The sequence below is a fragment of the Zonotrichia leucophrys genome, chromosome 21 (assembly GCF_028769735.1).
Source record: "Zonotrichia leucophrys gambelii isolate GWCS_2022_RI chromosome 21, RI_Zleu_2.0, whole genome shotgun sequence".
Taxonomy (NCBI): domain Eukaryota; kingdom Metazoa; phylum Chordata; class Aves; order Passeriformes; family Passerellidae; genus Zonotrichia; species Zonotrichia leucophrys.
Window position 1 is genome coordinate 7,239,473 of NC_088190.1, and position 23,082 is coordinate 7,262,554.

Genomic DNA, 23,082 nt, shown 5'->3' on the forward strand with positions numbered 1-23,082 from the left:
ATGGTCCAATCTCTGTGCAGGAAGGCTTATGATGGATGAGGACCTGGAGAGGATTGTTTTTGTGGCCAACCTGGGCATGATTCCTCCCCTGGAAAGTGTCTCCATCTTCATCAGCACCTCTTCTGAGCTGCAGACACTGCCCAGCGGGGTGGTGAGGGTCCTTCTGCCAGCTGTGTGTGTCCCCAGGGTCCCCCAGCCCAGCCTGGAGAATGCCAGCAGCTTTTCCAGCCACCAGCTCCAAATGTATGGAAAACCACGGGGTGGGCTCTGTCTGGGATTGATCCTGGGGCTGCAGGAGGCTGGAGAGTGGCTGCAGTCTTTACCTCTGGCAGACCTGCAGTTCCTGGGGGCATAGAACACATTGACAGGGTTTATTTGGATTTATCTCACCATCAGGGACAAGCACCCCTGTGGATTGGGGAGCCCAGAGCAAGGGAGCAGGTTCTGCCTGGCTCAGCTGCTGGACAGTGAGCCCACCAACCCCTTCGAGTATGAATTCAGCTTCCACCTGGAGATCCGGGGGCCATGTTTGCTGGCAGGTAGGAGCACTGGGGCTGCCCTGCTGCACAAGGCTGATTTATCACCTCCCCAAGGCAATGTCCACACTCCTCCTCAATGTAAATCTGTGTTGGCAACTTAACTGTGCTGGGGTGGATTTACCAGTACAGGATTGATGCTAACTGGGTTCCTGTCCTCTACTGCCTTGTCATCCCTTCTCCCTGGTGTCCCCACCCTCAATCCCTGCTGGCACCTCGTTTTCCCTGCAGGAGTTGAGAGCCCCACACACGAGATCCGAGCAGACGCCGACCCCTCAGCTCGCTCTGCCAAGAGCATCGTGATCACGCTGGCCAACAAACACACCTTTGACAGACCCGTGGAGATCCTGATCCACCCAAGTGGTAGGTGGGCTCTGCTTCCCCTCTGCTGCTCTTGCCCCTTCCTGGGATCTTCATCTGTAGCTCTGGAGACAGCTGGATTAGTGCTGGTTTTGCAAATACTGTCAAGGTTAGGCTTCCCAGGAGGTAATCCTGGCCCCTCTCAGGGTTTTCTGAGCTCTCCAATCTCACAGGGGCTGCTGTTTTCCCAACCAAGGCTGCCTGCATCTCTGCCAGACCCAAATTGTAGCCACAGCTGTTCTTCACACAATTCTCTGCATTTACAGAGCCCCACATGCCCCACGTCTTAATGGAAGAGGGTGACATGACCCCCGCAGAGTACGAGCGACACCTGAAGGGGAAGAACGATTTCATTAAAGGCACTAAGAAAGACCCCAGTGCCAAGAAAAAGGTGAGAAACACAAGCTGCAGGTGTTAGCTGGGGCTTTCCATGGACTGGAGCTGAGCTAGGAGATGATTCCATGTTTCCAGCATCAGATATTACACTGTCCCAGTGAGACCTGCAGCATCCTCCCTCAGAGAGGGGCTTGTGTGGAGGAAGAGGGGGAAATTCAGCAGTGCTGCTGATAAACTGAGAGGGGAAGGAGCTCTGAGATGGTTATTGTGTGTATAATTAGTGCTAGTCTAGCATAGCATAATTAGAGAGGTGCATTGTGATAGTATTAAGGGTATTATAATTATTGCAATGACATAGAATAAAATATTCTTTTAATTGCTCGGTAAATGTTTACTGTTTCTGGGTAGCTGTCAGAGAGAAAGAAGTGATCTTCCTGGGAATAATGAGCTGAACTGAAGACAAGGTAGGAGAGACTTCTCTTTGTTCTGCTGAGCAGCAAAGAGAAAAATATCTGTGCTGGGATTTGTGCCTCGTCTTCCAGCAGTTCTGAGGGAATGAGTGACAGCCCAAGTCTTTGGTGTGCCTGGGATCAGCGGAGAGGAGCAGACAGCTCAGAGCCCTCTGGATTTCCAGGGTGGGCGTCTTCTCCTAAGGGACAGGTCGTGCTTGTGTGGCCACAGCTGGGGCTGACAGTGTCAGCTCCTGTTTTACACAGCCAGGGCTCTCCTGTGTGCCCAGGGATGCTCATTTCCCCCTAAACTCCTTCTCCACGTGTCTGATCCTGGGTCTGTCTTGGCAGAGATCCCTGACCTGCTGCAGGGGTGTCTCCCTGTGCTGCTCAGATTTCTTCTTTCACCAAAGACTTGTCAACCCTCCTCTCCTCCCTTCCCTTTGCCCTCCACTCTCTCTGGCAGGGCTGGGACTCTGCAGGCGTCTCCTCTAATTGTGTTCAGCGTGTGGCAGGTGGAACGAGATGAAACTCCCACGCTACGCCTCGGATGGCTCCCTAATTATTTCTGCACATTTAGCATGTCAAATTATCTAAGGGGGGATCATTCTGGAGACATTTCCCTGCAGGAAAGCCACCTGTGCCCCAGGAGGACTGGGAAACAACTGCAGGGAGCAGAGAAAATGCCTGGAATACCTGGGGTAGATGATGGGCTGGAATTGCTGCTGCCTAGAGCAGGACATTGGCCACTTCTTGGCTTAGATTAAATTAGCCCAGAAATTTCAGCGGTAAATGATAAGTAATTCTCCTCCCTTTGTTTGTTATGCAAAAAGCTTGGATGCTGTCAGCTGCAGGTTGGTGGGGATGGATGCACACTGGAATCAACTTTACTCAACAAAATCTGATTAGTTTACTGTAATTGGATAATGGGTGAAGGGGAACGGAAGGGAGGTGAGGAGATGTTTTCTTCTCTGGCTAACCTGTAGCAGCTCCACTGAAGCTGTTTACTGAAGATTTGCCTCTAAAATTCCCTCCAGTCAGTGAGAAATCCCAAAGTATGGGCTCATCTTGATTGCACAGGAAATTTGTGTCATGGATAGCCAAGAGCATTCCAGGGAGTTCTGTGGATAGGTCCAGGGCCACAATTCAGTATTTGTACAGAGGCAGCAAGAACCACTCTAGTCTGGAATGTGATAAACTGGAAAAGTTGTGAAAGAAAATAATGTCATGTGGCTGGAGGAAAATGGAAATGGAAAAAGCCCCTTGATTTCTCAGCAGCTGATTAATTTATGATTTCCCTTCTACCCATAGCATAGAAAGGAAAGGCAGGAGGATGAGTGGGAGCTTGGCTTATTCCTCTGAGTGGGACCTGTCTTTTCACTGGGTCAGAGAAGCTGTGCTCAGGCAGAGGAGCTGAAAGCAGAGCTTGTGTGTGTGTGTTGAGCCACAGGGAGTTAGTGAGTTTTAGAAAACAAAGGTTGATCATCAGCTCATAAACTGAGGAATGTGACTCATGGCTGGAGAAAACAAGCCCAGTTATCTGGGATCTGGTTTGCTCCCTGTGAAACCAAAGAGAAAAGCAGCCAGAAAGAGGAGAAAAGAGGCAAACAAAGCCCCTGAGGATCGAGCTGCTGTTGAGGAGTTTTTTCCCCACTCAGACCCAGGGATGAAAGGCCATGGCTGGGCTGATGTGGGGTCCTGGAGCTCCCTGCAAAGCAGCTGAGGCCATGAACCCGTTATTGCTTGATACACACGTAACAGCACATTATAAACCCATCACAAGAGGTTTTTACCAGTTTTATTTTATCCCATTTGTAATGAATACTTGAAATAGAAGGAGAGAAAATGCAGAGAGCAATTGGAGCTGTGTGCAGTGCAGAGATCATGCGGGTTCCTATCGAGCCGTGGCCAGAGCAAACGGCTCAGCTTTCCAAAGCCTTTCAATCCCTACAAAGAAAAGTGATAAAAGAAATGGGCAGAAAAAGCAGCAAACCAGAGGCGACAGGAATGAATTGGAGTGCTGAATGCAGCAGATCAAGGGCTGCATCTCACACTTCATTAGTGAGTGACCATGGAGAAAACCTCTGGTGTGCCTCGGTGGGATGCTAAGCTGTGCTAATGAACCAGGTTTTCGGGAAGGATCTAATGAAATGTTTGGAGAATCAGATTTGCAAGGTGCTGGGTAGGGTGAGGTATTTTGATTTATTTCTCCAGGCTTTTATCTGAGTGTGCAGTTTCTCCATATAATCCCTGAATGGTTTGGTGGAGAGGACCTTAAAGTTTATCTTGTCCCATCCCGTGGGCAGGGACACCTTTCAGTATCCCAGCTTGCTCCAAGCCCTGTCCAGCCTGGCCTTGGACACTTACAGGGATGGTGAATACTGTGGGTATGGACAGAACAGGACATCTGGATATTGGCCCACCCTGGTGTTGTCACCTCTGAACAAGCAGATTCTGGCCCACAAAAGGCCATGTACCTGCATTTTGAGCCCTGCTCTGATTCCCCTCAAATTGAAATGGGGTGGAGAAATCAACCTCTCAAAATCAACCTCTGGAGCTGTCTCCTGCTTTCTTTCAGACGGAAATCATCAGGAAGAGGCTGAACAAGGACATCCCCCACCACCCTGTCATCATGCTCAACTTCTGCCCTGACTTGAGGACTGTGCAGCCAGGCCTCCGGGCAGCCCAGGGCGAGTTCATCTTCCTGGTGGAGCGCAGCAGGAGCATGAGTGCTGTGAGCATCAGCCGTGCCAAGGTACCTGCAGGAGGGGAAGCACCTGCCTGTCAACAGGGATGAGTGAGAGAGCAGTGGGGGTGCTGAGAGCATAACTGTTCATTATCAGGGCATGGGGGGTAATTATAGGCTGCATTTCAGTCATCTCAACCATGGTGCTCCTTTGGTACCTGCAACAAAGGTGACTCTCCCCTGTTCTCTTCTGCTTCTTCCTATCAGCATGTAAAATGTAAAATTATTTTCTTTCCCTCTCTTGCTGGCATGTTTTGTGCATCCTTTTTCCAGTTCTTCCTGTGTCCAGAAGGGCTTTGGGTGATGACTGCCTAGGTGGAAACCTCCAGGGAGCTCCAAGGCGAGCAAGGTGCTGACCATGCATTAGGAGAGGTTTTTCACATCTCTGTGAACACACAGAAATGATTTAAATATGAGACATCCCTTTTCCAAACACAAATCGCCACCAGCAGCCTAACTCCCATAGTTATGGGTGTTGTGTTGAGAGCTCTGAGTACAAAATAGCATTGTCAGGATATTTTGTGGGTCTGAGGTTCCCCTGTCAGATGTGGCTCTTACCCAGAGCCAGCCCTGGTGCAGGACCCTGCACTTGGTCTGCTGAACCTCATGAGGTTCCCACAGACCCCCTCCTGAACTTGTCCATCTTTTAGCACATCTCCTTTCCCATCTGTCTCCAGTTTCCATGGGAACTGCTGAAGAAGGACAGACACCTTCAGCAACAAGGATTGGGATGCTGGGGAGCCTGCAGATGGCTGCAGCACATCCCCTGGGATAGGGAGGCTGTTCCCAAGGGGAACAGGATATCTCTGGGCTTGTAACCCCTTCCCCCAGCACCTTTAGCAGTCTGAGAATCTTTTCTCAGCATGGATTTTTGCATTCCAACTGCCAGCATGGCTGGGTTTGGGCACCACAGTCTCTGCAGCCTCTGTGGAGGCTGGATTGTCCCCTGGGGATGGGGACCTGCAGGATCAGAGCCCTTCTCTGATTGCTCCTGAAATGGAAACCCCATCTCAGGAGGGCTGTAGAAACAGGAAAAAAGCTGTTCCCCTTCAGGAAAAAATATTTTGAGGGAGATTTTGGAGGAGATACCTCAAGGGAGAAACCCACTGTCCCTCTTTTGAGTGTTCCATCCTTGTTTGTCACTCACAGACACCAGGGACCTTACAGCAGGAGCTGTTGTGAGAGGGTTTGGGTGGGTTTTGGTTGGTGGAACCTTCTGCATCATCCTCAGCTGGCTGGGTGCATGGCATGACAGGTCTTGGAGCTGTGCAGCCTCAGGATGCACTCAGGGATGGGGTGGAAGGGCCTGTGCAGAGCAGGGGGGCACCCGTCCAAAGCAGCTGGAGTGGAAAATTCAGGGATTTAAATTTCCTGCAGCCAGCTCCTTTCCCACCCTGATGCAGCCAGGGAGAAGAGCCAGGCTGTGATGGTGCTCGCTGGCAAAACTGCACTAATAACTGGGAATTGACTTTTCTAGAAGCAAACATTCCTCCTTATTGAGTTGCCATAAAGCTATGGAGTGCAACAGGATCAAGATCAATATTTACCATAAGAAGCAATAAATCTTTCTGCTTGCTGAAATAGCAAGCAGGCATCGGTTGCCCATTTTGGGAAATGCTTTAAGAGAAATATTTGGAAATTTGTATTTTTTCCCTTGTAATGAGTTCCAAGATGGGATGTCAGCACTGAGATCTGGAAGAGCCAGCATCCCGGGAGCCATCTGGGAGCAGTGGTATAAATATATCCTCGTAGGTTTGAGATAACAGCTTGCATTCAAGTACTCCAGAGCCTGTTAAAGGGCAGCCCTGCTCTTGTACATTATTCCACTGATTTTCAGTGCTCCAGCTCTGAGTTTTTTGCTGAGTCTTACAGGCTTTGGGAGCCTGTATGGAGGAGCTTTTGGGATCCCTGCTGGACCCAGGCAGGGAGTTCGCTGTGTCCCTCTGTGGTCACTTGGTCTTTGCCACTGGTAGGACATCTCAAGGAGGCAGTTCTTGCTCGTTTGACCTTGGCAGCTCCTCCAGGGGCTGCCTAGAGGGTTTCTGCTGCCCTGGCAGACTGGCAGGAGTCTGCCTTGATCAGCATTTAAATAGAACTGAGCTGCTCCTGAGCACTTTGCTTTACATTTTGCTTTAAATAAACACTTTGCTTTAAATGGGTCTCCTCTCCTGCCACATAATTGCTCCTACAAGTTCAAGAGCTCCTTAAGCAGCTCTTGCCCAGTTCCTGTGATCACAAGCTCTGTCCTGGACTTGTCTACAATACCACTGTGACAATTCAAGTTGCTCTTGCCTTATGTAAAGCCCAGGAATAGACACATTAGATAACCACCTCTGGTAAAGAAAATAGCTTAAATCTGTTGTCTCCCAGTTATTTTAATTGAAGCCAGCTATGAATACAAGAGAATTGGGGATGGGGGAGGCTTTTCCTTTTGTGTAACTTTAAGCTGTTTGTTTATTTTCTGCAAGTTTAGGCATTGAGATGCATTGCGTGTCGCACTTCTCAATTTCACACTCTGCTTCTCACCCACCAGCTCTGTGCTGCAGCACTGTGTTGCCAGCACAAATTGAATCCCTTAAAAACAAACAGAAAAAATTGTTCAGTTCTTTGTTGTCCTTTTTCCCATAGACTCCCCATTTTCCTCACTGCTTCATGTCCCAAATATCATCAAGGGACTTTGAAAAGACCTGGGTCATATGGAGGCATGGGAAAGAAGCAGTTGGTTTGTTGTCAGGTGAAAGTGGGAATCAGATGGGATGCTCTGGGCAGAGCTTTTCCTGGTGAAGTTGGGGCAGCCAGGGAGGATCCAAGTGTCCTGATGTCTGTTTGCTTTTTACCCCTCAGGATGCCCTGTTGGTCATTCTCAAGAGCCTGATGCCAGCATGTCTCTTCAATATCATCGGGTTTGGATCCACCTTCAAGACCCTCTTTCCTGTCAGCCAGGCCTACTGTGAGGTGGGTGAACCCACAGTTCACAGAATCACTGACTGGTTTGTGTGGGGAGGGACCTTACATGCCATGGGCAGGGACACCTTCCACTATACCTGGGTGCTCCCAGCCCTATCCAGCCTGGCCTTGGACATTTCCAGGGATCCAGGGGCAGCCACAGCTTCTCTGGGCAACCTGTGCCAGGCCCTCACCACCTTTAAAGTAAAAAATTTCCTTATAATACCAAATCGAACCCTGCCCTTCTTCAGCTTAAAGCTATTCCCCCTTGTCCTGTCACTCCAGGCCCTTGTCCAAAGTGTTTCCCCTGCTCTCTTGGAGCCCCCTTATGCACTGGAAGGGGCTTTAAGGTCTCTCCAAAACCTTCCCTTCACCAGGATGAGCATCCTCAACTCCCTCAGCCTCTCCCCTGGCTCTCCTTGGTGCTCAGAGGGTGCTGGTGCTGACAATTGCCCTGTTCCTTTGGGCAGGAGAGCCTGCTCATCGCCTGCCAGAGCATCAGGAGGATCCGGGCTGACATGGGCAGCACCAACCTCCTGTCCCCCCTGAAGTGGCTCCTCCGCCAGCCCCTCCACAGGGGCCACCCCCGGCTGCTCTTTGTGCTGACAGCCGGGGCCATCAGCAGCACGGGGAAGGTTCTGGAGCTGCTGCGGGACCACTCCTGCTCCACCAGGTACAGACTGAGCCCTGCAGGGCCAGGAGCTGGCACAGGCTGCCATGTGCCTTCCCCTGAGCACAGCTCCCTCTCACAGACGTCCCCACTTCAGAGACAGAGGCAGGAGAGATTGCTGCTATGAGCCATGGGAGAACCTCAAAGGGTTTGGAACGAATCCCAGAAGTTCAGATGCTTTTTAAACAATCAAAAGCAGGATAATTGAGCTGACAACTTCACAGCTCTCGGCTGACGCTTCCTGCTAGGAGAGATTGACACGCCAACAATCTTCCTCGCTTTTTTTTTTTTATATTTTTTTTAAAGCACATCTGGGGCTGGCCCCAGCTGCTTCCAGGATGGGGCTGTGCAGAATTGAATATGCTGAAAGGCAGCAATGTAAAAAGCAGCTAATTGTGCACAAGCTCCCAGCCTGGCTCCCCAGCCCTGATCACAGGCTGTTCTGGTTTCTCCTCTGCCTCTTTAAGGAGCACAAAACATGAGAAAAATGTAAGAAATCCTGATTCCTCTTCCATCTCTCAGACTTTGGAGTTATCAGGGAAGCTGCTCTGCGGGTTTGTAACTGCACAGAGGTCTGGTTGTTTCCCACCCTGCCACCCCTGGCTCCTGCAGGACTGGAAGGGTTAAATGCAATCAGAGCTGGAGCGTGGTCTCAGTGACCCTGGAACAGAGAGTGCTGGGCATGGACCATCTTAAAAGAAGATCAGAGCCTTATTTAGGAGGGGTGTGAGGCTAGCCTAGGATTTGCAGGCAGCTGAGGATTAAAACCCTCCAAGAGAAAAGCCCCTTGTGCAGATGCAGTTTGCTGCTGAAGGTGCTTTCTTTCTCAGCAATCCTCTGCCCTGCCCAAATGCCACATCCCACCCATTCCCATCCTCCTGGCTTCCTGGCACATCCATCCCCACCCAGCACTGCCCTCCCTGCCTGCCAGGGCTCCAGCTCAGCTCCCAGCCTTCAGCCCAATTCAAATCCTGATTCACAGACCTGGCAGTGGGGGGGAGCAGCCTCACCTGGCTTGATCATCCTTCCTTGAGAAAATGTTTATTTTCATTGCAAGCAGAGATAATTACTGGATCTTTAGTGCTATTGACCACAGCCAGCAGGGAAAGGAGCTGAACTGAGAGCAAAGCAGCTTGTTTGTGTTTGCAGAGGAGGGGAAGGCTGGAGGTCCTGCTGGGAACCCCTGAGTGTCACTGCTGAAGGCTGCTCTTTGGGGAAGGGGTTTGGGGTCTGCTGAGAGGAGGGGGCTGGTGGTTCACAGAACCCCAGAATGGTTTGGATTGGAAGGGACCTTAAAGCTCATCTCATTCTGCCCCCCTGCCATGGGCCAGAGTGCTCCAAACCCCCTCCAGCCTGGCCTGGGACACTTCCAGGGATCCAGGGGCAGCCACAGCTTCTCTGGGCACCCTGTGCCAGCACCACCCTCACGGGAAGAATTTCTTCCCAATATCCACTCTAACCCTGCCCTTTTTTGGCTTAAAGCAATTCCCCCTTGTCCTGTCCTGTCACTCCATGACCATTTCCAAAGTGCTTCTCCAGCTTTCTTGGTGCCCCTTTAGGCACCGGGAGGTTCTCAACCTTCCTGCCACATGCCTAAAAGAGGGGCTGGTTTATTCTGCTGGACACAGCAGCGGCATGAAGCCAGAGGGAGTTTCTGCCTGAGGGAGTGTGTGAGTACATGGGGTGGATGGCTTTTCCTTTGGATCCTGATTCTCCCTGTCCCTTTGCAGGTGCTACAGCTTCGGCCTCGGGCCAAACGCCTGCAGGAGGCTGGTGCGGGGTCTGGCTGCCGTGTCCAGGGGCGTCTCCGAGTTCCTGGAGGAGGGCGAGAGGCTGCAGCCCAAGGTACAGCCCCGCTCCCGGGGCTCGGAGGATGCTCTGCCTCGGCGAGGGGGAGGCCACGGCTCCCGGGGGGCTCATTCCCCATCCTGGCCCTGCCTGCCCAATCCCCCCGCAGCAGGTGGGCCAGCGGGAGGGGATGAGAGCGCACCTCGGTGTCCGGCGGCCCTCGGAGGGAGCGGAGGGTGCGTTTGCCTCCGCCGGGGGCTGGGGACCGCGGTGCTGCAGCTCTGCCTTCAAAGGCAGCGGCGAGGGCAGTGGGACCGGCATCAAAGCAGCCAATTAGTTTTGAAGTCGGGCTCAGCCCTGGCGTTGCTCAGGCGAGAAGGACTCGGGGTTGGAGCGAGAGGAATGCGCTGTGATGGCTTTGCTTGTTAAGCTGGCTTTAAAGCCTCTCCATTCCCTCTCTCCCCGTGAAGAGTAAAACCGTGTGCTTGAAATCTGGCATAGGGATGGCTCTGTCCCCTGGTGAATGCAGAGCCCAGCCTGTCACCTGCTGCTTGACTAAACCCAGAGAGAATTGGGTCTTTAGCTCCTAAATATCTCCAAAAAGCCAGCTTCTACCTTCTTGATCTCTCAAGAAGGAGTTCAGCAACTCCACCCTCTGCAGGAGCCTGGAGCACACAAAAACCTCTCTAAGACAGAATGGCATCAACATTTCTGATGTAAATTAAAAGCAGAGACAGTGAAGAGAGAGGTGTTTAATAAGAACTATTAATAAGAGCTTTGCAGGCTGTGCAGCTCGGTGCCTTCAGCAGTCTGAGGCGTCAATTAATGGCCTTATAAAACACAGCCTGGTGTGTCTTCCCGAGCCTGTGAAAAAGCAGGGAACAATGGGGAATATTTGAGCTGTTCTGTCTCTAAATGTGGTGTTCAGTTCCCTTGGCATGCAGGGAAGCTCATGTAGATGGCTCCATGGGAGATTTGCCCATGAGGTATTCACGAATATTGGTCTTCTCCACATGTGTAACTGGCAGAGCATTGCTGATCTCTGGCAGTGGCTTGTGCCAGCAATGAGCTGTTCCAAAATTATCAGTGTATGAGTGCTGGGCTCAGGACAAGGGCTGGGGCTGGGGCTCAGACCAGTGAAGGCTGACAGCATATCCTGGTGCTAGAGGGGAGCAAGGGATGCTGCCTCACATCAGAGAAAGATCCCTCAGGCCATACGCACCCACCTTGCTCTGGGCTGGCAGTGTGTGTGAGATCAGCCCTGTGCTCCATCACTATCTGCTCATGGTAAAAATCATGGAATCATGGAGCCATTTAGATTGGAAAAAACCAACCATTACCCAGCTCTGTCAAGTGTAACTGTGCCAGGGAGGTGGGGGTGCTGGGATGGACATCAGAGTAGACTAAGAGGAAGCAGAATGTCAGGAGAGGGTAGGAATCAGCTGATGGGACTGTTAGAGGGAATGTTCCCCTTCCCTGCAGCACATGGCACGTGCACCATGGCTCCCACTGTGTCCAGCTGGTGTTGAAGCTCTCCCCTGCCCTTTGCAGATGATCAGGTCACTGAAGAAGGCGATGGCGCCGGTCCTGAGCGATGTGTCCGTGGAGTGGGTCTTTCCTGAGAGCACCGAGGTCCTGGTGTCCCCTGTCAGCAGCAGCTGCCTGTTCCCTGGTGACCGCCTGGTCAGCTACAGTGTCGTCTGTGACACCTCCCTGTACCTGTCCAACCCCAGAGCTGTGAGTCTGTCCCAGCAGCGGGGGTGTTGGGGTGTACACAGCACTCTTGGCTCTGTGCATGGTCAGGGGGTGTCCCCTGCTTCCCAGCTGTGTCCTTAAGGGAGGTGATGGGTGGGACTTTGGGGGGCTGTAGTGGCTGAGGGTGCTGGTCTCAGCTCAGGTGGACAGAGACTGTGGTGGGAGCTGTTCCCTCTCTGTGCTTCCCCCCAGGACAAGAGGCGGCAGTACAGCACGATGCATTCCCAGGAGTCGGGCAGCTCTGTTTTCTTCCACTCCCAGGAGGAGGGAGCAGGCTTGGAGAGCTGGAACCACTCCAGAGACTCGGAGGGGTCCTGCCCCACTGAGCGCTCCCCCGAGCACCTGGGCGTGGGCAGAGACCCCGGGGGAGAGTCAGACACGGACACAGGTCAGATTTCTCTCTCTACATGATGCCCTGTCTCTCTAATCAAGCTCCTGTCACTGCTCCCCCAATTTTTTTTTGCCTGATTTACACATGTCTTCAGCTGCAAAGAGCTGGAGGAGTTTGCAGGAGAGATGACAGATCTCCTGAGGCTTGAGCAAGTCTGTTTGGTTTGGATGTTTTATCCAAACCTGTCAGGAAATCAAGGGAAGCCCTGGTGAGCTGGGTTCCCTGGAGATTTTCAAAGCATCTCTAGCTTTGGCCACATAATTATTTACAAGCTTCCCAAGCAGTGTGAGGAGGAGTGGAGTGATCAAATGGGTAGCTCTGCTAGACCATTCCTGTACCTGCAAAGCAGCTTCCCAGTCAGGAGAGGGGGAGAATGGATCCAAAGCCCTCTCCCCAGGGTGTCACTCCTCCCCACCACAGCCTGCCTGGGTGTTTGTCTCAGCAGCATGTGGCATAAAGCAGCTGGTTGCACCCGGAGCTGGGGAAACCTCTGTTACTCATGGGATGTTCTTCCCTTTTGTTCCAAGAGGATCTGTACTGTGCATCCCCTCAAACTTGTCAAAAGCAATGAGAAATCGTGTCTTTCCAAGGCAAATTTCAGTCTTGCTCTGACAGGAGCGTGTCTGCACTAATTAAATTTCATTAGTAAACCTTTTGTCTTCTCCAGGGAGGTTTGGGGAAATGCAGTCAGGCTTTTTTTGGCTGAAAACTCCTCAGACAAAACCTTCCCAACCTGCTCTTTTGACATCCCCAGGAATTTTGCGTTTCTATTTCCTTCTGTGGTTTCGTTGCTTTGCCTAAAACTTTGCAGGGCTGAGTGTGCCCCCATGAGCTTTGACAGGACCTTGGTGAGGGCTCCCTGCCTCCCACTGCTGGCTGCTCCCAGGGTGGAATGGAGCTGATTCCTCTCTCCCACCGTTCAGGAATGGATGTGAAGGCTCTGTCCAGGAGACGGGCGTACAGCACCACCCACATCTCCGAGCACGAGCCCCGCAGGAAGGTGCCCACGGCCAGCGACCCTGGCACTGCCCTGGTGAGGAACCCCCTGAGGAAAACCCACCTGCAGGACCTGCAGCAGCTCAGCCCCGAGCCCTGGCAGGTGGATTTCCAGGTAGGTGATCCCCTGGGAGGCTTTGCCTGTAGGTGGAAGCCAGCAAGGAGGAAGAGGAAAATATCAGGTGGATGAGAGCCTGAAGGAAAGGGCCTGACTCACACTAGCCCTAAAATATTGATATAGATAATAGATTCAGCTCTGCAGCACATCCCAAACACTGGGGAAATGAGCTGAGCAGGGAGCAGAGTGCCACCCTGATATCCCTGATATCCCATCCTCATATCCCATAGCAGTCCCTCCCCATGGGAACCTGCTTTTCCCTGCTCCCCTTCCCTTAGCAGCCTATGCTGCTCCTCTGGTCCTTCTTACCTCCCTACAATTTAGGATTCAAACCTGCCCATGGCTGTGGCACTTCTGTGCCTGGCAGGGAAAAGGAATTCAGTGCCAAAGCAGATTCCCAGCTGGATCCATTGCCTTACACAGCATTGGGATGAGATGTGAACCTGTGTGATGATGATACATCTGCTGAACAGGGTTTTGTCCCCTACCTGAAGCAGGTGGAATTTGGGCAGATTTTTCAGCTGATCTTTGGGAAGGATAGGGATAGTTTTCTCTCATCTTTGGCATTGCTGGGATGCTCTGCTCTGCAATCAGCATCTGCAGGGCTGGGAGGACCAGCAGCACTTGTGTTCCCATGGAAACTCAGAGCAGGGACTTTCATTTCCCCTCTTCTCTGGGTTAGAGATCACTGGGTGAGGGCTGGGAGGGGAGATGAGGGGGCAAAGGGGAAAGCAGGGCCAGGGCTCCAGAGGGAGGGATGAGACCTCTGCCCTCAGGCTACAGCAGTGAGGGTGGTGAACATAATCCAAGACCAAGAACAAGCAGCTTTTAGGGGTACTGGCAGAATTCCCTGTATTGAGAAGGTCCCCAGAGCATCCTCCTGCCCTTGGTGTGTGGGCAGGGGTGGAACTGACTCCCTTCTGGGGGGCAGTAAATGGTTAACAGCATGCAGCATGCTCTTAATTAAATGCAGCCTGGTTTTGCTGTCCCTCCTGCTGCCAGGGCTCCCAGCAGCTCTCCCAGCTCCCAGTCCTGCTGCCAGGGCTTGACATTTTCAGGGGTGTGAAGCCGAGCCCTCAGCTCATCTCCACACTTGCCATGCTGGGAAGGAAAGGTCAGCAGCAGCCATGGGCAGCTTAAACCCCCAGCTCCATTCCCAGCTGGCTTCCCCTGGCTGGGAGAGAGCTCAGGCAGGAGAAGGAGCAGGTTTGGAACAGAAAGGGTCTGGCAGGATGTGTCAATATTAGCTTGGTAAATCCTGCCTGGAGCCACCTGGTTCCCGGTTTTGCTGGTGGTGTCATAGAACAACAAAATTTAGGTGGTGGTGGAAGTCATATATGTCTGTCACTCAGAGACCACTCTCCATTCTTCCATCCACTACTTTCTATCACCTCTGTTCTTTGCTGGTGATGTCCTGGGAATATAGAGGGTGTCTGTTAGATGGATCTTCCCACAGCCCTGGGGACAGGGATGAACCCAGACCTTGCACAGGGGAGCATCTCTGTGGAATGTGGCACCAGAGGTGCTGGAGTGGGGGATTAATGGTCTTCTGAAAGAGAAGAAAGAGTCTCATAAAAAAAAGAAAAAAAAAAAGAGAGATAAAAAGATAAAAATTCCTTTCTCCCATCCCCTGCACCTCTCTCCTTTCGTTACTAAGCAACTGGTCCTTGATCTTTCTGTCTCTCTTCTTTTCTTTGGTTCCCAAGCGAAGTCATTAAAATGTCTGGAGGGATGAAACTCATATTTCACCTTCTGTATGTCTGGGGAAGGAGCCCCTGGGGCCAGGGTCCCTTGGGGACATCCCAGGGTCTGGTGGGGAGCTTTGTCTGGGCACAGATCCCAGCCAGGGATGGGCAGAGGGAAGGACCTGGGTGATGGCATCCCTCACAGGGGTTGGGTGGGGACCAGATGGGATCAGAGGGCACAGAGCAGGTCCATGCATGGAGCAGAGGGCACAGAGCAGGTCCATGCAGGGAGCAGAGGGCACAGAGCAGGTCCATGCACGGAGCAGACGGGATCAGAGGGCACAGAGCAGCTCCATGCATGGATTAGAGGGCACAGAGCAGGTCCATGCATGGAGCAGACAGGACCAGAGGGCACAGAGCAGGTCCATGCAGATGGGACCAGAGGGCACAGAGCAGGTCCATGCATGGATCAGAGGGCACAGAGCAGGTCCATGCAGGGAGCAGAGGGCACAGAGCAGGTCCATGCATGGAGCAAATAGGATCAGAGGGGACAGAACAGCTCCATGCATGGAGCAGACGGGATCAGAGGGCACAGAGCAGGTCCATTCATGGATTAGAGGGCACAGAGCAGATCCACGCATGGAGCAGATGGGATCTGAGGGCACAGAGCAGGTCCATGCATGGAGCAGACAGGACCAGAGGGCGCAGAGCAGGTCCATGCAGGGAGCAGAGGGCACAGAGCAAGTCCATGCATGAAGCAGAGGGCACAGAGCAGGTCCATGCAGGGAGCAGAGGGCACAGAGCAGGTCCATGCATGGAGCAGAGGGCACAGAGCAGGTCCATGCATGGATCAGAGGGCACAGAGCAGGTCCATGCATGGATCAGAGGGCACAGAGCAGGTCCATGCAGGGAGCAGAGGGCACAGAGCAGGTCTGTGCCATTGCCTGCAGCCAGACCCAGCTCTAACCCCCGCTCTGCTCCCAGCCCCTCCCGGCCATCCCGGCCGGCTCTGCCGGCAGGATCCGCGGCTCAGGCGCCCGGCGCCCCGCCCTGCTCCAGCACAGCTGTGTGTCCTTCTGCCACGGCGCCACCGCCCCGGACGGGCTGCAGGAAGCCATCAGGAGCCTGCACTCCTCATCGGACAGCCGGAGCCCCGGGGATGTGGGTGAGTGGGAGAGGGAGGCATGGCCAGCCTCGCCTCACCCTGTCCGTGCCGGGGTCTGCTGCCATTGCATCGCACCCCGTGCCACCGTGTGACAATTGGGGAGCATTAAATTATGGTTTTGTGGTGCCAGTGGGGAATTCAGCTCCCGGGGAGGTGATTAATGCTCCTGCTTTCCCCTCCCTGCAGAGGCTGCCCAGCATCCATCCTGTGAGACAGAGACCTCCTCCGACTGGGAGCCGCAGGACCTGGATATGGGCGCTGCCTGCGGCTCCCCGCGCTCCCCCAGGGCCCTCTGCAGGGCACTGGTGAAGGGGCTGAGGAACAACGAGCCGGTGCAGTGGGAAGTCACGTTTGACATCCACCCTCTGTTCCGGGAGCGGGAGAGCCACGAGGATGCTGACACAGACCTGTGGAGTGAGACCTTCCACCACCTGGCAGCCAAGGCACTCATCCAGGACCTGGAGCAGCTCGCTGAGAGGGAGTGTGAAATCGAGCATGGTAATGCACAGCTGGCTGCAGGCAGACCCTGCCCGGCCTCGGGAGGGCTTTCCAGCAGTCTCAGCAGCCTCTGGAGTGAAAACAAAAGCTGCTGGTGGTGAAATATTAGGGAATGTCTCACACAGCTCCCAAATAACGTCTCCCTTCAGCTGCCTTGTGCTCTTCTGCTTCTGCAGCCTTGCTGCACATGATCATTCCTGAACTCATGTTCCTTCCCACTCCTCAGAAGCAGGGGTTGGACTTCATGGTCCTTGAGAGTCCCTTCTGACTCAGTATGTTCCATGATTCTGTGATCCCTCTGCTTCATGCATGAGGTAACATGGTTATTTTTAAGGAGTTGGTCACTTGGAGCTGGGAAGTGACATCCAGCTCCAGCAGCAGCCACACATCACTGCCATGGGCCACACATGTCAGCCCTGTCCTCCATGAGGTGCTCTGGCCTTGTAAAATAACAGCAGCAGCAGCAGTAGGCAGAGTTTAGAGAGATAAAGGGATGCAGCCCCAGCTGGGCATGGATCCCAGCATGGGGGTGGGTGTGAGGGGTGGGGGATCCCTTGGGGCCTGTGGATTCTTACTCTGCTGTCTCTGTGTGGCAGAGTCTGGGAGCTGGGTGTGAGGAGTTGAGGAGCCTTTGGGGCCCATGGACTCTGACCCTACTGTCCCTCCTGTGGCAGGAGCTGGGTGTGAGGGGTGGGGACCCTTGGGGCCCATGGACTCTGACCCTGCTGTCCCTCCCATGGCAGGGTCTGGGCTCCGGTTCCAGCTCAGCGCTGTCCACACCAGCAAGGCCTGTAACATCATCAGCAAGTACACAGCCTTCGTGCCTGTGGACCTGAGCACCAGCTCCTACCTGCCCACCCTGGTCCAGTACACCCACACAGGTAATGTGGGGCTGGCACAGGGGTGGGACCTTGTCCTGACAGGGGAGGTGTCACTGGGGAACTTCTCTCAGGGCAAACGCTGTGAAGCCGCAGCACAATTTGGCACCAGACCCATACCCAAGGCCGTGGTCAAGCTCTTGGTGGCACAAACCTCTTCCTGTGGCCAGAGAAAAGGTCTCCTCTGAGGCTGGATACCCAGGGATGACCAGAGAATCACATAATGTTTTGGGTTGGAGGAGACCTTACAGCTCATCCTATTCCACCCCCTGCCACCATCTCCACTAACCCAGGCTGCTCCAAGCTCTGTCCATCCTGGCCTTGGACATTTCCATGGAGGGAGCAGCCACAGCTTCTCTGGGCAACCTGTGCCAGGGCCTCACCACCCTCATATCAAAGAATTTGTTTCCAATAGCCTATCTAAGCCTACTCTCTTCCAGTTTGAAACCATTCCTCCTTGTCCTGTCACTCCAGTTCCTGACCGAGCTCATTCTGTGGTTTCATTGCCATCATGCAGTGCCAGTCTCTCTCTAAAACTGGTCATTCTCTTCTCTCATGCCAAGGGGCAGCATCCAAGCAAAGCAACCAGAGGAAACAGAAGAGTTCAGGAAACAGAAAGTATCGTGGCTGTTCCCATGGACATCCTCAGTCAGCATGTGGCCAGAATGGAGACCTCGGATTGAACAGCATGAGTAAGATTGCCTGGGGTTTTATCTCCTTCCTGCTGTTAGAGATCTCAGTTGTGGCAGGCCATGGGCTTGCTAGGGCCCCGTGGAGAGCAGAGGCCTAAAGATAGGAAATGCCAAGTCATGGCAAGCCCCTCTCTTCTGCCTTTCAGACCCCAGCTTATCTCTCTGTAACCCCATAGATCACTTTCCCTTAACCCCTGCTACTGGACAATTCTGGATACCCCTGTACCCTATATAATGGGTTGTTTTAGCCCATTCTGATTTGAGGAGCCATTGCTGGAACCCTTCACAGATCCCCAGTACAGACACCACTGTGGAACTCCAGAGCTGCCTTCTCTCTCTCTGTGTCTGCCAGCCAGCCAGCAATGCCTTAGCAAGCAAAAGAGCTGATAATCACTAAAGAGCTGATATCCCTTATGCTTGCTAGAGGTAGCCAGGGGCTGAGAGCTGCTCGGGTTTCAGGCACTGTGTCCCCATAAAGGACTGAGCCATCCAGCCCGTGCAGCCTGCTCGGGGGCAATGCTGCTCTCAGCAGGAGCCTGGGACACTCAGTGGTTTGGGGACACCTTCTCTGGTCTTTTTAAATCCTGCCTTCCCCTTTGCATACGGTGCTCACCAGACTCGTGTCAGGCTGGGGCTCATCTCCTTGAAGGGCGAGGAAGCTTCGATTTCCCCAGAGCCCTGACAGGGCAGGGGTGCTGCTGGCAGTGCTCAGGAGTTAATTGGCAGCCGTAGCGTGGGCAACACGCAGGATGAAACGAGTGTAATTAGAGGCAGGGGGGATGTGAGACACTCGCTTGTCACCAAATCCTCCACTAATGAAGACGAGTTGGATCGGACCTTGTCTGGCACTGTCAGAGCTGGAGCTGAATTACAGAGCCCCGGAGAGGCTCATTAACCCCATCGTGCCGTGGGAGGGAAGGTGCTGGCTTTGGCTGGGTGCTGTTGCTGATGTGTTTCCTTGATTGCAGATGCTGAGGAGAGGAGCCCCTCACCCTCCAGCACCCCATCTTTGTCTGCCTGGGAGCGCTGCCGTGGCCCTGAAGGTAGGGAAAGAGCTGCTGGCACTTTGTGCAGCTCCATCAAATCCATGGTTTGGGCTTCTGCTGAGTTTTGGGGAATTTTATACAAATTTATGACCTAAAACTAGGCTTGCTCTAATAAACACATGCATCCCTGCAGCAGAGGAGTTGATCTCTGGGCCGGGCTCATTCTGAGGTGAAAAGGATGGAACTTGATGTGGGTTTTGGTATAAATCTCCCCCAGGTACATTTTTAAAAGGTATAGGAATTTTTATTATCCCTATAGGAAAAATGAGGCAAGGGAAGAGGAAGAGTTTTGCCAAAGATTCAGCAGCCAAACAAGCCAGAACGTTGATTCTGCTCCCTTTTGCTCCCCTGTAGCACCTTGTAACCCCAGCACTGTGTTTCTCCCCAGGGCCTCTCCACAGCCTGTCTGCTTCCTCTGCACAAGCCCAAAAATCCATTGAGAGGCTCTTTGCTGCCAGGTATGAGCCAGCTCGACCTTCCTCTGACCCCAGCAGGTGCCTTTCACCTGTGTGGGTGTGATGTGAACACAGGCCAGGGGGAGAGGAGGGACCCAAGGACAGCAGCTGGAGCTGGGGCTAAGCATGGTGCCGGTGTCTGGGGAGCAGGGATGGTTTGGAGGGGGGGTGGGTGTCAGGGTGAGCACAGAGGTCACAGACACCTTTTCATCCTTTCACAGGCTGACCCTCAATAAAACCATGCTGCTGGTTCGAGCTGCCAAGGGCTTCATGGGTAAATCTCCAAGCAGAGGGAGCAAAGCCAGCTCTGAGGGTGACAGTGAGAGCATGGACTACCTTCCCCTGGTGAGCAGCTCCTCCCTGGGTCTTGTTGGGGTTCTGTGGTCACTGCAGGGGAGCAGAGGAGGATCCCTCCCAAATTTTCCTCCTGCTGCTTCTGTAAACCACGTCCAGTGACCTGCTCAGAGATAGAGAGCTGTTTCACCCTTACATGCCTTTTTCCTGAGCTACCCACAAGTGGTTGGTGCCAGAGCTTCCCTTTGTGCCCACCATCCCTTACAGGTGTCCCTGCAGCTGGCCTGTGGTGCCTTCCTTCTGAATTCAGCCTTCTGTGACGCCGTCAACATCCCCATGGAGAAGCTGAAGTGGACATCACCCTTCACCTGCCACCGCCTGTCCCTCAGCCCCTCCGGCTCCTACAGCAGCAAGAGGAGCAGCTCCTCCTCCTCGGAGCCCAAAGCCCTGAGCTGCCCCCGGCAGCTGCTGGTCCCCAGCGGGCAGGGGAAGGGCCCCATCGCTGCAGACCCGGCTGGGGGAGCAGTGCTGAGCACGGGCCGCCCTCGGCACCTGTCGGGCAGCGCTGCCGAGAGCATCTCCAGGGCGCTGAGAGCCGAGCAGGAGCAGGAGCTGCGCCCCCCGGCCATCACCATCCGCAGCTTCTCCTCCCCCGCCGACAGCCGCGCCTGGGACGCCGAGGGCGGCCCCGAGCTCCAGGCTGTGCTCTCAGACGTGGAGCTGCAGCAGCAGACGGAGCCCGAGGGGATGCTCTGGGCCACGGCGGTGGCCCTGGCCTGGCTGGAGCACAGCTCAGCCTCTTACTTCATCGAGTGGGAGCTGGTGGCTGCCAAAGCCAGCCTGTGGCTGAGCGAGCAGGACTTCCCCGGGGGATCCAGCCTGGCCACGGTGAAAGCTGCAGCCCAGCAGCTCTTTGTGCTGCTCCGGCACTGGGATGAGAACCTGGAGTTCAACCTGCTGTGCTACAACCCAGGCAGTGTGTAAGAGGAGGAGGAGGGAGGCTTGGGCAGATTGCTGAGGGCACAGGAGCAGGGATGTATCCTTAAGGAAATGCCTCCAAGGAGCTCAGCTCCTCTGCTGCAGGAATGTGTGTGTTTATTAGAGCAAACCCTGCACACACAGCAGCCTGGGCTAAACCCTGCACTCAGCAGTCAGGATTTTGCCCTGGAAGGGAACCCACCACTGCCTGCAGTAGATGCCTTTTATTTTCAACTAGATCAGCACTTCCAGCTACAGCAGTTCCCTCTGATTCTGGTTTCTTCTGGTCCAAGCCCAGTTTCCAGGGCAGATCTTGTGGCCTGCTCCACTTTCCCTGTCCTTGCTTAGATGCCTCTTCCCAGCTCTGAATCACTGCCAAGCCCCCACTGCAGCCCCTCAGCCCCAAATCCCTGCTTTCCTGAGGCTCCTGCCATCTCAGATGGCTTTCAGAGAAGGCAACATGCTCATCTCATGGGTAAAAGGGAATCTGGGCTGGGGATGAGCATGTGAAGAGCAGCCCCGCTGTCACAGCCAGGAGGATCGAGCCCAGCCAGGCCAGTTGGAGGCTGCGACCAAACCCCATCCCATCCACACAGTGCTGGGCTCCTTCAGGCTCTCTGCAATCCCAGCAGGAGTTTGTGAGGTCCCTTGCAGCCAACGTGTGCCTTTGGAGCTTCACAGGCAGAGCCAGGGTGCCCGGGATTGAAGGATCAAGTGCCTCCAGAGGGAGTTGTGTGCCACTGTCTCCTGTGGAGCCCACCTGGAACCCACTGCCTTCTGCTCCCTCCCCTGGCATGTAGCAGCCTTGCCTGTCCCAGCAGGCTTCTGTCTCGTGTCTGTGTGTCTGGGGGTGACACAGGAGGGAAACCTGTGCTGGGGACCATGAGCACCCCTGTGGCCTCTGCTCTGGTGTCACCTCTCCAAGGTCCCCAGGACTGTGAGCGTCCTTCTGGTGTCTGCTCTGGTGTCACCTCTCCAAGGTCCCCAGGACTGTGAGCATCCCTCTGGTGTCTGCTCTGGTGTCACCTCTCCAAGGTCCCCAGGACTGTGAGCGTCCTTCTGGTGTCTGCTCTGGTGTCACCTCCCCAAGGTCCCCAGGACTGTGAGCACCCCTCTGGTGTCTGCTCTCAGTGTGGCCTCTCCAGGGTCTCCAGGATTATCTTTCTGCTCCCTGCTCTGGTTTCACCTCTCTCGGGTCTCCAGGAGCTTCCCTCTGGTCTCTGCTCTCCGTGTCAGCTCTCTGGGTTCCCCAGAACTCGAGCCCCCCTCCAGTGTCTCTTTGATGTCCCCTCTCTGAGGTCCCCAGTGTGGCAGTGCTCAGTGTTGCTGCGGGTTTGCCGGCCGGGTGCCTCGGCACAGTCGTGTTCTCTGTTGTTGCAGAAATGTTGTTGTCCCAGTAAATCACAGCCTGCTCTACTTGCCAGTGTGAATCCTTTGTTTTGGGGTGGGTTCTTGGTGGGTTTCCCTGGGGCTACCCCAGCTGCTTGAAGCACTGTGTGACTGTTGAGTAAAATATCCCCCAAAAAACCCCGTGATGATTTTAATGTGTGAGTTTAGGGCTAAGTTTTAGAGGGGATGAGGAGCTTCCTTCCACTTTTGGGGAGTTGTGTTTTGCAAACCCTGGATTGCACAGCATTTGGTAAACTGATGCATCCAGGATTTTAAAACCCAGGGGAAATTTGGTTTGATAATTCTCTGAGGCAGAGATGGAGCTGAGAAATCTGCTGTCTTTCTCTGCATAGTTTAACCTCTCACATTGGTCAGTGCAAGGAAACAGGAATCCTGCCTTCATCCCACACCATTCTTAATTAGTGTTGTAATCACAGGAATTGGTAAAGCAGCCATTGTGTTTTCCAATCCAAAGCAGGACATGGGAGCTCTACCATCCTTTATTTTCCCCTTGGCAAGCAAGGACCCCTTCAGATGCCTCCTGCTTTTGGTGACCTCTCTATCTATACATGCATCACATAAAACAGACACTTCTAGCCCAATTTCCTCCCTCTGGACTCCACCTCCGGTCACGGAGCAGATCTCAAGAAGGGATTTGGAGTCTCCAGCCCCAGCATCTCCAGAGGCCCCCTTAGAGCACCCTCTTGGCATCCGAGGGGATCTCACCCCAATAAGTATTTTCCTTAAGGAAGGGCACTCCGGTGCTGTTGCCGGGGTGACCGCAAGCGCCTTATTAACAGAAATTAATTTGAATACAGTTGTCAGCCGTAGCTTAATAAATAACCCCCTAATGCTGTGTAAATAAACATTCGCGTGCAGCGCCTGCACGGGGAGGGAGAGACGTCCCATCC

The 23,082-nt window shown here is 53.8% G+C and overlaps 1 protein-coding gene across 5 annotated transcripts in view; it reads left to right on the forward strand.

Moving 5' to 3' along the window:
* The window catches only part of VWA5B1 (von Willebrand factor A domain containing 5B1), a 33,431-nt gene extending 11,130 nt beyond the window's left edge, over positions 1-22,301 (forward strand). For all 5 annotated transcript variants that reach the window (XM_064730622.1, XM_064730624.1, XM_064730623.1 and 2 more), the window contains exons 5-23: positions 21-243; positions 397-539; positions 768-899; positions 1,163-1,287; positions 4,260-4,436; positions 7,272-7,382; positions 7,844-8,046; positions 9,774-9,888; positions 11,383-11,568; positions 11,779-11,974; positions 12,901-13,088; positions 15,761-15,941; positions 16,128-16,439; positions 17,183-17,320; positions 17,881-18,009; positions 18,978-19,052; positions 19,444-19,513; positions 19,732-19,855; positions 20,072-22,301. In XM_064730622.1, the coding sequence (XP_064586692.1) occupies positions 21-243; positions 397-539; positions 768-899; positions 1,163-1,287; positions 4,260-4,436; positions 7,272-7,382; positions 7,844-8,046; positions 9,774-9,888; positions 11,383-11,568; positions 11,779-11,974; positions 12,901-13,088; positions 15,761-15,941; positions 16,128-16,439; positions 17,183-17,320; positions 17,881-18,009; positions 18,978-19,052; positions 19,444-19,513; positions 19,732-19,855; positions 20,072-20,788 (3,545 nt within the window). In that variant the 3' untranslated portion in view covers positions 20,789-22,301. The remainder of the gene's footprint in view (positions 1-20; positions 244-396; positions 540-767; positions 900-1,162; positions 1,288-4,259; positions 4,437-7,271; positions 7,383-7,843; positions 8,047-9,773; positions 9,889-11,382; positions 11,569-11,778; positions 11,975-12,900; positions 13,089-15,760; positions 15,942-16,127; positions 16,440-17,182; positions 17,321-17,880; positions 18,010-18,977; positions 19,053-19,443; positions 19,514-19,731; positions 19,856-20,071) is intronic.
* The last annotated feature ends 781 nt before the right edge of the window (positions 22,302-23,082 follow it).